General features: G+C 42.1%; 1 protein-coding gene across 1 annotated transcript in view; it reads right to left on the bottom strand.

Annotated features, from left to right (window-relative positions):
- Positions 1 to 1991: 1991 nt before the first annotated feature.
- Positions 1992 to 14578, bottom strand: part of CLCN4 (chloride voltage-gated channel 4) — a 58510-nt gene continuing 45923 nt past the window's right edge. Inside the window, exons 10-12 of the mRNA XM_034757214.1 lie at positions 12530 to 12928; positions 4333 to 4549; positions 1992 to 2573 (exon numbers count right to left, since the gene is read on the bottom strand). Of these exons, the coding sequence (XP_034613105.1) occupies positions 2483 to 2573; positions 4333 to 4549; positions 12530 to 12928 (707 nt within the window). The 3' untranslated portion in view covers positions 1992 to 2482. The remainder of the gene's footprint in view (positions 2574 to 4332; positions 4550 to 12529; positions 12929 to 14578) is intronic.

Consider the following 14578-nt stretch of genomic DNA (forward strand, 5'->3'; position numbering starts at 1 on the left):
GGTCTGGAATGGCTTCCGTATGAGGAGAGACTGGGACTGGGACTTTTCAGCTTGGAAAGGCGACGACTCACGGGAGATATGATTGAGGTCTATAAAATCATGAGTGGTGTGGAGAAAGTAAATAAGGAAGTGTTATTTACTCCTTCACATAACACAAGAACTAGGGGGTCACCAAATGAAATTAATAAGCAGCAGGTTTAAAACAAACAAAAGGAAGTATTTTTTCACACAACGCACAGTCAGTCTGTGGAGCTCCTTGCCAGAGGATATTGGGAAGTCCCAGACTATAACAGGGTTAAAAAAGAACTAGATATGTTCATGGAGGATAGGTTCATCAATGGATATTAGCCAGGATGGGTAGGGATGGTGTCCCTAGCCTCTGTTTACCAGACGCTGGGAATGGGTGACAGGGAATGGATCACTTGATGATTACCTATTCTGTTCATTCCCTCAGGGGCACCTGACATTGGCCACTGTGAGAAGACAGGATACTGGGCAAGATGGACCTTTGGTCTGTCCCAGTATGGCTGTTCTTATGCATTTTGGGAATACTGTATGGACATAAAACACTGATGATACCATAAAGGGCTTGTACTATGGGCATTACATAAGGCATACTTTATAGCCATGGACTCCGAAATTCCAATGTGACTCTAAAAATAGCCTACTCTATTCCAGAGATAGAGAGTGTAACTGATGACAGCATTTGGCCTTCTGCATTCAGACTATTACAGTCTGCTACAACACAAAATACCTACATTCTGTATCCCACAGAGCACCAGAATGGAAAGGCTTTAGGACCAGATTAGCATCATTACCCCAACATACTTGGAGTTGTTTCCTTTTAAACTTCACATTCTGGGGACATAAGTGACACAAGGTAACAACAACAATTGCTTTCTTGCACCCTTGTCCAAGCTTGGTACTATGGAGGGTTGCAGCATTAATTCTGTACATGGTATAAGCAACTTAAAGGGTGAGTAGCTCTGCTAGAAAATAAATGTTTCAGCCATGCTATTGTAAACCACACACCTTCCGGGTGTGGTGTTCTGTCCCAGTTAGTGGCACCGAGACCACTTAGAGATTAATGAGTCTGCCACAGTCTTAGCTAATAGCCATGTGGCTTTTAGCTCATGCACTAGAGGCCCATGCATTTACCTCCAGAGATCCCAGGTTTGATCCTGCCTGCTGGAGACCAGGGTCTGTTGGTTTTACAAGTGGGGATTTGTCCGGGATTTCAACTGAGAAGTCTCTGACGCTCAGAACGCGCTTCCTCAGCTAGGGGAAGTATGTAACCCACACACCTCCTGGGTGTGGTGCTCTGTCCCATCTAATGACACCAAGGCCACTTACAGAGAGATTCATGAGTCTGCTCTACAGCCTTAGCTAAGGGCCAGGTGACTTTTGACTCATGCATTAAGCTCCAGAGGTCCCAGGCTACAATCCTGCCTGCCGCCGCCTGGGGTCTGTCAGTGTTACACTGTGTTAATTTAAGTGATTTCTTAGCACGTGCCAGTGGAGGAATAAGGAATAAACTGGAGCAGGGCAGAAATCACTGCAGAGCTTCATTTGTCTGTTTCTTCTATTTACATGGAGGGAGGGAGGTGCCTAACTCCCACTGACTTTCACTGAGAGTTGAACACCTAATTGTCCTTTGTGCCTTTGAAAATCTCCCCCATGAGCTTTTTACACTTTTTCCATAGTCATAGCAAACTACATCATACTAAATATTACAGTACCAATTTGCCAATTTTTGCATAGAGAAATAATGAATCCTTACAAATCAATCTCTGCATTTTAAAAATAACAGAGGAGAGCTGATTGACAAAACTGCTAAACTGAGTAAAACTGAACAGCTTAAAGCAGGAAACAAAGGACAGGATGTTTAAAGTGATGTATTCTACAGCTTGAGTTCCACTCCAGTCTCAATTAACTTTTACCAAAATAAATGAAGATGACAAACTTCTCCATAAATAGGATGATTTTTTTTCCATGAAAATATTTTAGTATAATTCAGTAACAAATAAATCAACATGAATCGTACATGCTCTGTTCTCAGTTTAGAACACAAAGGTTTACAGCTGTTACTAACTTATTTATAAATATCTGCTTGTCTTCGCACCTGTCTAATAAGTTAGTGTGAACGTTGGTGTGTTCTCCAGCACTCCTGGCTCCTTGTCTTCAAACCATATCACTTAAACCTATATCACTTCAAACCATATCACACATACCAGCAGAGCTACTAGGAAACTCATTGAAGAAATATAGCTTGATGTTTGCAGCTATAGAGAGCGTCTAGCCTGACTACCTGATTAAATAAGTCTCATCCTGCATCCAATCCTCTCTGTTATAGCTTAGTTTTGGGCCACTCCTCATACACTGTATTTTTCTCTTTAAACAAAACAAAATACTGTATGCAGCCTTTGTGTTAACCTAGGAGAGATTCCTTCAAGGTTATTTCTTCCCATCTTCTGTTACCAGTCTAGTTAAACATGATAGATTCAGGGTCCTGGTTTGCCATCTGAGCCATATGTCTTAACACATCCTTTTTAGTTATGATGCCCAGCAGCCTTCTAGAAGAGAAGAAAAAAGAAAAGGTGAATCATCTGATCTCTCATCTATTTTTCCTGTTCTGCTGTAGGGGCCTTTTACGAGAGCTCCCATGTGCAGCTGTGGATCTCGTTAGTTTCCAAAATAATGATTAAAAACAAAGCAAAACAAAGAACTAGTCCCATCTAATGATAACCACCAAGACAATAAAAACCCATGTCCATTATAAAAATGAAGTGCTCTGGTTCTCTTTACCTCCTTTTGTGGAGAATCTATTCCACTCTGTGTTCAAGTGAGAACTGTAATTAATGCAACACCATTTTGTTTGAGAAAATAATTAAATTCTATCAGAACAAAATTCACTCTCAAGCAGAGGGCCACCAGCACAAGATCTAGACAACACAAAACCACTTAAACCATCTAATCAGGGGCTAAGTGGGGCCTATGACTTGTCCTGGCATTCTGCACAAGGGTGAATTTCAGCTTGTGTCTTCTTTTTAAAAATTCTGATGCCCTTATTTTCACGGCATAGTGCCTTACTCCCATTGACTTTAATGGAACTAAACAAGAAGTGACCATCCAACAGGAGTGAGAGTTTTGGAATCTGCCCCTTATTAAGCTATAACCAGCAACGCAAGTGCTAGTTGTGAGACATTTTTAATATCCAATATCTCATGATCCCTCGGGGGCCAGAATACCTCCCCATGCTACAAAGCATTCCTTTCCAACTCTTGAAACTAGTTAGATACTGGACTTTGGAACCCCATCATTCTTAGCACCATTTGCCTTTCAATTCAGTTGTAAAATAATATTGGTGGCTGATGCTTCAAGAACCGCTAGAGATAGAAACCAAAACCAAAAGCTTCCAAGCCCAAGTGCCTAATAGTAGGCACCTAAACCCATCTTCCAAATCAGAGGCCTTATTTTCACAGTTGTTGAGCACCCAGAACTGAAAATGACAGTGGATACTCAGTATCTGTGAAAAGCAAGCAGGTTTTATTTAGGTGCCAAAACTTTAGGCATCCAAATTTATCAGGAATTGGGCCACTATATTTTTCTGTTTATTCCAGTCACTAAAGCCCAGGCTAGACTGTCTCTCCAAAAGGTTTTAAAACCAGTTTGAGCCGTTAGGAAAATTTTCCCAGTGCAGACAAAACTGTTAAACACTTTTGATTCCGTTTCTGTTCCTGATCATTTTTTGTCGTCTGTCTGTCGTGGAGTTTTAACTCCCTTTCCCTTGCAGTCAGACCAAACTGAGCAGATTTATTTTTCTCAGTTGTCATCCGCATCACGCTTTTCATGAGCACTTCAGCCTGGCTGGAAGCCTCGGGACAAGCAAACCCTTTGCAAACAGTGATATTTTGCCAGCTCGGCATTTGCACTTGCTTAAAAACAAAATACATTGGGACATCAGCCTGATAGTATCTGTATTTTATTGTCCCTTATCTTAGATATGGCACCTAAATTACAATACACTACAGAGAAGGGAACATGGTCTGAGTGTGAGCTCAATGGCGGCCAATATATCTTTGCTTCTAATTCTAGCTCTGCCACTGATTTTTTTCTGTTGCCTTGGACAGCCACTTGACCTGTCTATTTTAGTTTTAGAGAAAATAATAATACTTACCCAGCTGACTTCATAGGCTGTTGAGAGTTAGTTACTGTTTAGAAATTCCTTTGAGTAGCAAAAGTGCTATATTTATTACAGCTACAGCAAAGCGGGTGTGGCACTTTCCTTCCCTTTAAGTACTTAATCTTATTGGTTCATCGATATATACCTACCCACTGCGTGTGACAAGACATTGTCTGAGTCCAAGTTTCCGAAAGATGTCTACCACAGTCTCCATTGGCGTGTGGTCAGTTACTGTGAAAGGGCTCAAATTGAGAATGCGCCGTAGCTTCAATGGGTGAGGGCTGTTGGCTGGGAGTTCTGGTGGATCTTCAGTGAAATACATGATAGAATTGCTCACCACCCCATCCTGACGCTGTCTTGCGTTCTCTGGAGGACAAAGAAATCAGGCACATGGCAGACCAAATTCATGTACATCCCTACTTGGAAATGAATGGTTACATTTGCTTTTAATATGCCAAGGTATCAGAACATGGGATTACGGAGCAAATCACTCGCATTTCACAGGGTCACCACAGTAATTCAAAGAATCCTATCCCAGATCAAATATAAAGACAGTTCCTGTCCCTTTTAGTTTGTTTAGCATATCTTTACCAACATGCTATTTCTTGTGTTGGGATGTTCATTGTCATCATTTTCCTTAAATTCAAATGTTTTACACTATTGGTTTTAGCAGGTAACACAATGCAGTCGTATGAAATTTACCCAGGGTGTCGAGGTATGGAAGAGCTCCCAAGATGATGGAAATGTGGAACTTCTGCTGTACATGTGCACCTGGATTTGGACATTGTGACTTCTACACCACCATAGAGGGGCAGTCTGTGGGCATGTTTACTCGGTCTGTACACTGATCCCATTCAGGGTATGTGTAAGAGACACAGCCATTATTTCAGGATTGCTGAACCACCACATGCCTTGCCCACAGGTTGGGGGGCAGATTCTGTCTCCTGAACCTCTGGATACTTCCTCATATAAAACTTGTTTACCTAGGCTTCATGTTGGAAGGAGGCGTGGTTGTCTTTAAGGAAAAGGAGCAATAGTGAGGGGAAAAGTGCTGAGCTAAATGAATTTGATCACTTCAGTTTTCTCAACTGTGCATATTTGCCCATGTTCCAGATCAAAACCTCTCACTAGCACTTTGATCAAGCTGTGAAGTGAAGTTTACTCCTGGCTTTTATGACTATTATTACAAGCCTGTCACTTAACGTATACCCCTAGCCATTTGCTTTATAGTTATTGTTAAAGTGGAAATGGCTGGTTTTCTTTGCACTTTTCTCTTCACTGGCTGTTCATTTGTACTCTGCAATATATGGTGCTAACAACAGATGAAATGAAATCTCAAGAATGATGATAGACACCTCCCTTCTCCCTAATATAAACACACCTTTTAAAAAAAAAAGAAATCATAGCTAATTCTAACCATTTTCCTTTTTGATTGATTCAGGTTGCTTCTGTTCCTGAGAGGCACAGGAAATTGGAGACAGTCAGTGAAAATATATATATATTCTTGGAGCTCATTTCCATCAATCAAAGTGCAGAAACCTGCTCTGTGACTTGTAATGTGCAGACAGTAATGATTTCCAACACATTCCTGCTGCATTATTTTTCTCTTAAAGATCATTTTGTTGTAATATCACTGGAATCAGAACAGCTCCAGTTCACACCTAATATTACTGTGTCATGTGACTTTCAACCTTCTCACCCCATATATTACACATACCCCTGCAATTTACAGGAATGATGCTAATCTTGTCTATTCTTGTCTTGATTTATACATCTGACTTTCAAAAGTGAATGTGCCTGCACAGGTCTTTGATATAGTAAGCTATGGGTTTACATCATCTAGCTGAAGGTGGTTCATTTAGTCTGACCCAGGTCAAGATATGTTCCTCACATAAAGAACCATGAATAAATCAGCTAGTTATTTTCACTCCTTTATCTACACAGGAAGCAACAGACAATGACATTTTGGTAACTATTTTTCCAAAAGTTCTACTCCCCCCAAAATGACAATGACACTGGACAACACTGATAAGCACATGCCATTATTTTACTCCTGGAAGTAAAATTTGCGTCTCTAGAGACAATGCTTTTGCAAATGATACATTAACATTGGTCTAAATTCAATAGTACCATAAATAGGGTGAAATTTATACATAGGGTATAAATGGGTTGGGAAGTTAGAGACGTGATAAAATATAGTAATTGCACAGATATATTTCAGTCAGTGAATGTGCAAAACTTAGTCCAAGGAGCAAAGCAGCACCAAAGGAAGGGTGACTATATTTGCTGACTCCACTGAACCAGAGTAATCCACAGAAGATGATGCCTGTCAGATTTAAAGGTTAATTAGTCCCTGCAGATATGGACATGGCCTCTCGGATCTAAGTTACCCACATGAGCTTCAAATCCCAGCTTGTCTAACTTAAGTTCCTATATTGAGGATTTCTCTGTAGTGGAAAAGTGCATGGATTTAGCCAACATGTTAGTTATCTTGTTTGAACTCATATGGCGTTCAACATTGTTTGCCCTGGTCCACAAGAATGGTTTAAAAACTTATTAGCTAGTCATGTCTAGTCACAGGTAATGCAAAATCAATGTGATTACATCATTTTTTATTAAAAGTGTGTATTTGTCTCCTTAGCTAGACAGACCTCCATTTGCCTCTCCATCTTTTGCTACCAGAAGAGAAGCACTATTTCTTCAGGGTCTAGCTACACTGGAGAAATGCGTCTCTGACGTTGCACTCTATATGATTTTATGAAAATGTAACTGGAATATGCTTCATGCAAAAGATCTCTTGTAAGGTATCATTACAAATCTTATAATCTATTGAGTGTGGTCATCCTATTTGTATGAATGTATCACTCTTGTATCTGAAACTAGAAATATAAAATGTAACTCTGAGGTCCTATTGTAGTTATGCAAAGTGTGGGCCATTAATGGTGGTTTGGAATCTTGATGGCTCCCATCAACCAGGACAATTGATTGGATGGCTCTGTTTGCTTGTAGGCCTTCCTCTGCCACCAGAATTCTCACTTGGAAGCTCAGTTCTCTCGCCAGCCTTATTCACATGCAGCCTAGCAGAATTAGTAAGATATCAAATGCCAACAGTATGCAGATGACATACAGCTCTATCTATCCTTCATACTATCATTAAGTTAGCTCAGTACTTGGCTGAGATCAGTTCATGGACAAAGAACATCTGGTGGAAGTTAAATCTGAGGAAGACTGAGGTTATGTTGGTTGGCAGAGGAGTTTGCAGCCACAGTGAAGTCTCCTGTGGTTGACAAAACACACCTACAATTGGTTAAGCCAGTCTGTAGTTTAGGGGAGGGATAGCTCAGTGGTTTGAGCATTGGCCTGCTAAACCCAGGGTTGTGAGTTCAATCCTTGAGGGGGCTGCTTAGGAATCTGGGGCAAAATCAGTACTTGGTCCTGCTAGTGAAGGCAGGGGGCTGGACTCAATGACCTTTCGGGGTCCCTTCCAGTTCTATGAGATATATTAGGAGTGTTCTTGGATTCCTGACTGACATTAAGCTGTCACACAGTAGTGTTCATAATTATCTTCTACAACTGGCTAGAAGACTCCATCCAATCCTGCTGGCTGAAGACCTGACCTAAGTAATATGTACTTTTGTTACTTCCAAATGGATTTCAGCAATGCAATATTCCTGGTATACAACCATAAGTCCTCAGTATAGAACACAGCAACACATCCCTTCAGTACCATGGGCCACCATGAACTCATCCAACCAGTCCTCTGCTCACTACACTAAATTCCCATTGAACACTGATTTATGTTCACGATCTCTAGTCTTACCCTCAAAGTGCTCATGGGGCCAGCTTACTTAAAACAACAACAACAACAAAAAACAATCTGTCTGTAGCTCCAGAACGTGAATCACCACCACAAACCTCACCACCTCCCCTTCCAAGTGCAAGGTGCAATTCTTCAGCCTTGCCTTCACTAATAGGCAGACATTGCACAGCGTATATACATAAAAATATGGAAAAATGAAATAAAATTAATAAAAAATTTCAGAAAACATGCAATTTTTTCCCTGTCGGAAGAGATAAATAAGGAGAAAAGACACACATGATGCTTGTTATAGCATTTCATGCCCCCTGGAAGGCTCTCCTATAGCATGGTGCAGAGCATGAATAGAATAGAATCCTTTTGAGCTAGAAAATTTAAATCAGGATTTTGATTTATAAAAGACACACATTAAATCATATAGAATCACCATGTACCATGAAAATTAACAAGCGAGACCGTTTATTGCAAAACTGGTATAATATGAGATCAGAATCAGTCATATGGTTTCCAAACAGTTGCTGTTACTCCCCACTGCAGCCCACTCTCCGCAGAAATGGTGGGAAGCAGTCATGGACGGCCCACTAGTCCTGGATGTTTTAAGAAAGCTCATCTATGAAGAAAGGTTCTTTGATTTTTAATTCTTGACTCTGCCCCAGGCCTATTAGAAGAGATTTTAATTAGAGCGCCCCGGAAACATTACGGATTTCACATAAACCATTTTCTGAGAGGAAAATATTTCAGTTGAAAAATGTGGACCAGGTTTAATTTTTAATTAACTCTGCCCTAGTAATAAAAAGCGTAGAGACAGGACCACACATCCATGTGCCTCCCTGCGAACAAACCAGCCTTGTTGCCGTTTAGCATCATCATCAAAAAGTATAATTCTCAGCTTTTTATACCCATTTCAGGTGGTGTCTGATCTCTCTACATTTAAATTAACAGGCCTGATCCTTTCCGGTTTGCAGCTTTGCTGGTCACTGATATTGGTGTGACATTAGTGCAACAGGCCTGCAATCCAGCATGGCAACTCGCTGCACACTCACTGCATGACAACATATGGTACAAAACAGACAAGGGTCAGCCCCAGTGTATCTAATTTGTATTTTCAAGTTCTCACAAGGGAATTTAGGGAGTTGGGGATGGGCAACACCTTAAAACTAGTTAGAAAGAAAGTGATATAAAACTGCAAACTCCGTACATTTTATAAAGAGTACCAACTCTTGGTCTTTATATCTTTTGTCAACTCTCAAACACTGGTTTATTTTGCCCTTCTGACCCTGCTATAGGGTGTGTCTTTTGTATCTGCCAGAGGAAGTGACAGCCTGGAGGTAAAACAAAGATTTAAAAAACAACAAAGAGTCTGGTGGCACCTTAAAGACTAACAGATTTATTTGGGCATAAGCTTTCGTGAGTAAAAACCTCACTTCTTCGGATGCAACTGTTAGTCTTTAAGGTGCCACCAGACTCTTTGTTGTTTTTGTAGATACAGACTAACACGGCTACCCCCTGATACTTGACAACATGCAAAGATTTAAAGGGACACTGTCACAATTGTTGGCTTAATTATCCTGTAAATTACTTAACAATTGTCTCGTTTTGAAGTTATTACTTTGAGGATTCCTTCCTTGTGATTTTGTAGGGGGTAGGGAGGAGAAGGGGTGGTGGTGGGGCTATTGAGTTGATGCTATTCAAAAAAGCAGATTCCCTTGAACTACTTGGTTGTCTTTTACAGTTAGATGAGCCAGGTGCCTTGTAGTTTGAGGTGTGTGCACTTCCCTATTTTTGATAATTGCAAAACTAGTCTGAATTCACAAATAGGGTTGCCAGGCATCTGGTTTTCGACTGGAATGCCCAGTAGAAAAGAGACCCTGGCAGCTCTAGTGCTGACCAGAGCTGTTAAAAGTCCGGTCGGTGGCACAGCGGGGGCCCGGGGCTAAGGCAGGCTCCCTGCCTGTCCTAGCTCTGCACTGCTCCCAGAAGTGGCTGCTAGATCCTTGTGACACCCAGGTGCATGGGTGGCAGGGAGCCTCTGCAAGCTGCCCCCACCCCCAGTGCCAACTCCACAGCTCCCATTGGCCAGGAGCTGCGACAAATGGGAGCTGTGGGGGTGGTGCCTGCGGGCGCGAGGGCAGCACAGAGCCTCCCTGGCCACCCATGCGCTGAGGGACTGCAGGGACCTGGCAGCCACTTCCTGGGAGCTGTGGTAAGTGCCGCTGGGACCCCGCACCTCCCACATCCCCAACCCCAGCCCAGAGTCCCCTCCCACACCCAAACTCCCTCCAGGAGCCCACACTCCTCCCTCAACACCGTGCCCCAGCGCTGAGCTCTCTCCTGCAACCCAAACCCCTCATCCCCGGTTCCACCCCAGAGCCCTCACTCCCCTTCATATCCCAACTCCCTGCCCCAGCCCAGAGCCCTCTCCTGCACCCAAGCCCCTTATCCCTGGCCCCAGCCCAGAGCCCACAACCCCAGCCAGAGCCTTCACCCCCCTCCCGCACCCCAACTCCCTTCCCTAGCTCGAAGCCCCCTCCTTCACCCCAAACCCTTCATCCCCAGCCCCACCCTAGAGCCTGCACCCCCAGCCAGAGTCTGAACCCCCTCCCACACTCCGAACCCCTGGGCCCCAGCCTGGAGCTCCCTCCTGCACCCCAACCTCTCATTTCTGGCCCCACCCAGAGCCTGCACCCCCACCCAGAACCCATCCCTTCCCCCGCACCCTAGCCCCCTGCCCCAGCCTGGAGCCCTCTCCTGCACCCCAAACCCCTCATCCCCAGCCCCACCCCAGAGCCCGCACCCCTAGCCGGAGAGCGAGTGACAGAGGGAGGGGGATGGAGTGAGCGGTGGCGGGGCCTTGGAGAAGGGGCAGGGGAAGGGCAGGGCCTCAGGGAACAGCGGGGCAGGCGTGTTTGGTTTTGTGTGATTAGAAAGTTGGCAATCCTATTTGCAAGCCATTTAAACCACTCACCTCTCAGTCATGCAGTTAAAAACAAACACACTTGTAGCTTAAGGGACGGCTGCAATATGTATTATAGCTAGGAACTGGGCTCTAGAATTCTTCTCTCATCTGCTCCTTAACACTCACTCCCTATGCAGAACATGAATCCAATAACTTTTGAGTCTATGGCACTCTGTTAAACCTACAATGATGAAGTGGATTCCAAAGTAGGCACAAAGAGTTTTTCCATCCCTTGTGCTTAACATATATAATATGATACCAAGTATCAGTTTTGGAGGAAGGGAGATGGGAAATCAAATTATAGATGGACACCTGATGGGAACAAGTAATTTAGTTTTTAGATCTAATTTTACTTAGGGGTAGATCCACAAAGGGACAAATTGAGAGGGAAGGCTCTGAGAAATTAGGTATTACAAAGCTCAGCATTGCAACACTTGCTTCCCTTTGTAAATCTAGGCTTTAGGTAGTATCCTTTTAAGTAGAGCAGCTTAAAATGTAGAGTACATGGTTTACAGAGCAATTTTTACTTCATGAAAAAGTCCCTGTAAGCAGGAAAGGCGGTCACCAAAATAGCTGTTATTTTCTATTTATAGATTTTATTTTCCAAAGAACTCAGGAGCTTCCCCTCCTCCATTCATCTGAAAATCATACCACTGATCTTTCAGGTCACCAAAATCTGCAAGATTTAAATGCTTACAAATGAGAATAACTATGATGTGATAACAGAAACTAACACAGTGTGGCACCAGCACTTTGCACGTTGTTATGTAGTGGCTGGGGTTCACAGATATCTTTGGACTTTTACTGCTGAGAGTGACAAAAGATTTGGATGGAGACTAGAGATGCTACTGACCATGACCTATGAAGGAAGTCTGAAAGAATTGGGTTTGTTTAGTTTGGAAAAGAGAAGACTGAGAGGGGACATGATAGCAGTTTTCAGGTATTTAAAAGGGTGTCATAAGGAGGAGGGAGAAAACTTGTTCACCTTAGCCTCTAAGGATAGAACCAGAAGCAATGGGTTTAAACTGCAGCAAGGGAGGTCTAGGTTGGACATTAGGAAAAAGTTCCTAACTGTCAGGGTGGTTAAACACTGGAATAAATTGCCTAGGGAGGTTGTGGAATCTCCATCTCTGGAGATATTTAAGAGTAGGTTAGATAAATGTCTATCAGGGATGGTCTAGACAGTATTTGGTCCTGCCATGCGGGCAGGGGACTGGACTCGATGACCTCTCGAGGTCCCTTCCAGTCCTAGAATCTATGAATCTATGAATCTATGGTCTGATTTGACTTTCACCAATTTGAAACTGGTTTAACTCCAACGGCTTCAACAGAGTAACTTCAGATTTACCTCAGCATAATGGAATGCGGAATTAAACCCCAGAGGTTGGCTGAAGGTATGTTGTAGTGGGGAGGTTGCTTGGCATCGTTCTTATAAAGAAGGGTAGAAATGGCCTTCCACATCCTTTGGAGTAAACATTCAGTTTTGTTCTTACTTACCTATTTGTACATGCTTCACAGTATCACTAATACCCTTTACATTCCCATTAAAATCTGTATTGTACTCTTTACTCACTTATTGCAAGAATCAGTTCCCGTCTCTGTGCAAAACCAATGAGACGCTCCGAGTCTTTGGAAACCACCACCGGAAAGCCATTGTAATCGGTCTCTTTGATTAATGTCTCCACATCTTCCACTGTCATACTATCCTGTGTCAGAACGGAGAGTGGAGGCTCACCACGCCTAGGCCTCATGACATCTGTTGCTAGTGTTCGGTGTGTGAACTCGTCCTTAGCATCCAGAAATGGGTAACCATTCAAATGGATGTGTGCCTCATAGATCCCTTCTTTCCCAAAGGCATCTGCTACCCACTTGCTGGTCACAGCTGCAGCCATTAGAGGTACAATATACTCCAAGCCTCCGGTTAACTCAAACATAATAACCACCAGGGAGACAGTCATTCTGGTAACTCCACCTGCCAAGAAAAAGATCATTCAGGTTCCCCCCTAAAAAAAAACAACAACAAAAATCTATAAATGTATCAACTCTTCTGGCTTTCTAGTATCTTATATTCATAAAGGCACGAAATTATTCAAACCCCTCACTGTGTGTTGTTCACTGAAAGTACAGGTTTCCATTTCATCTGCTGTAATTTTGAACAGAAAAGGTTACAGTGACATGCTCAACCCAAATTTATTAGCATGTGAAAAGCAGATAATTACGGACTCTGGTACCTGCGTGCTTGGAGATTATCTTAATTAAATAATCTGGCACAACAGCAAAGCACACACACGTCTGAACTATACTATACTTGATACATGACATACCAAAACTGGATTGGGGTCAATCTAAACTACTAGGCCTGTATTTCTGGGAAAATCAGTGCTAAAGTGCAGACATGTTTAATTTCATTATTGACTTCTTCATTTATATACAATTGATTATATTGAAGGTTTAATTTGAAAACATACTTGATTAAGGATTACACTCAAAGAAAAAAGAAGCATTAAGGGAACTGTATTAAACATAGCACGCTCCTCGATCAACCTCTGTAAATTGCTTGTCATAATGTAAGCAGCTTCCATAAAATGTGTTTTTGTAGCTTGGTTGTGATGCCCTCTGTATATAAATCAGTTCTAGCATCAACATTCTTCACTGTAGTTTCTTTGTGTCATTTTATAATTAATCTGTTTACTGCTGCAGTTTACATTACAATATATAAAGAATCGTGTAATCACAGTATAACAATTGTATACGTTTCTCCAGGTAATATGTCAGAAAGAGAATTGTGATAATTTGATATTCTTAGATCTCCAAATACAGTGCCATTGTTTAGATTGGAGAAATAAGAAAATAGGTTATTATAGGGTGACCAGACAGCAAGTGTGAAAAATCGGGACAGGGGTGGGGAGTAATAGGAGCCTGTATAAGAAAAAGATCCAAAAATCAGGACTGTCCCTATAAAATCAGGACATCTGGTCACCCTAGGTTATTAAAAGTTGTTGGTATATAATTGCATTGGTAATGCTATGCAGTTACAATTATTACATAGCTGTTTGTGGCTGTAAAAACAGAATATGCTTGCCTGCTAATGGATGCACAGTAAAGACCTTTTCTTTAATATAAAAGCAAAATGTCTACACTGATAAATTCTGTGTTGGAATGCTAAAGAAAAGAATAGAAAAGGACAACTGAGGCTGGTTTACTATTTCTGACATTAGGTTCTTACCATGACTGGTGTCACAAATGATCCTACTTATCTGCCAGTGCTCCTTTTGATGCAGGTTTCATTGGAAGCCTACTGAATTACACTAAGGCCTGGTCTACACTTAAAATTTGCTGGCATAGCTATGAACATAGGGGTATGAAAAAAATCATACCCTAACTGACATAGCCAGGCCAGAAAACTGCTAGACGCAGTTCTACTGGCACAGGATTCCTTTTGCCAGAACAGCTTATTTTGTTCAGAGCGCTTGTATAAGCTATATCAGCAAAAGCACTCTTTTGCTTGTACAAGATACATCTACACAAGAAAGCTTCATTGTAGACAAGGCCTAATTCTGTGATATATGCCCATTACTGCATAGTCCAAATACCAAGCAGCAGTGGAAATTATGTAAGATAC

Source organism: Trachemys scripta, chromosome 1, assembly GCF_013100865.1.
Source record: "Trachemys scripta elegans isolate TJP31775 chromosome 1, CAS_Tse_1.0, whole genome shotgun sequence".
Classification (NCBI taxonomy): Eukaryota; Metazoa; Chordata; order Testudines; family Emydidae; genus Trachemys; species Trachemys scripta.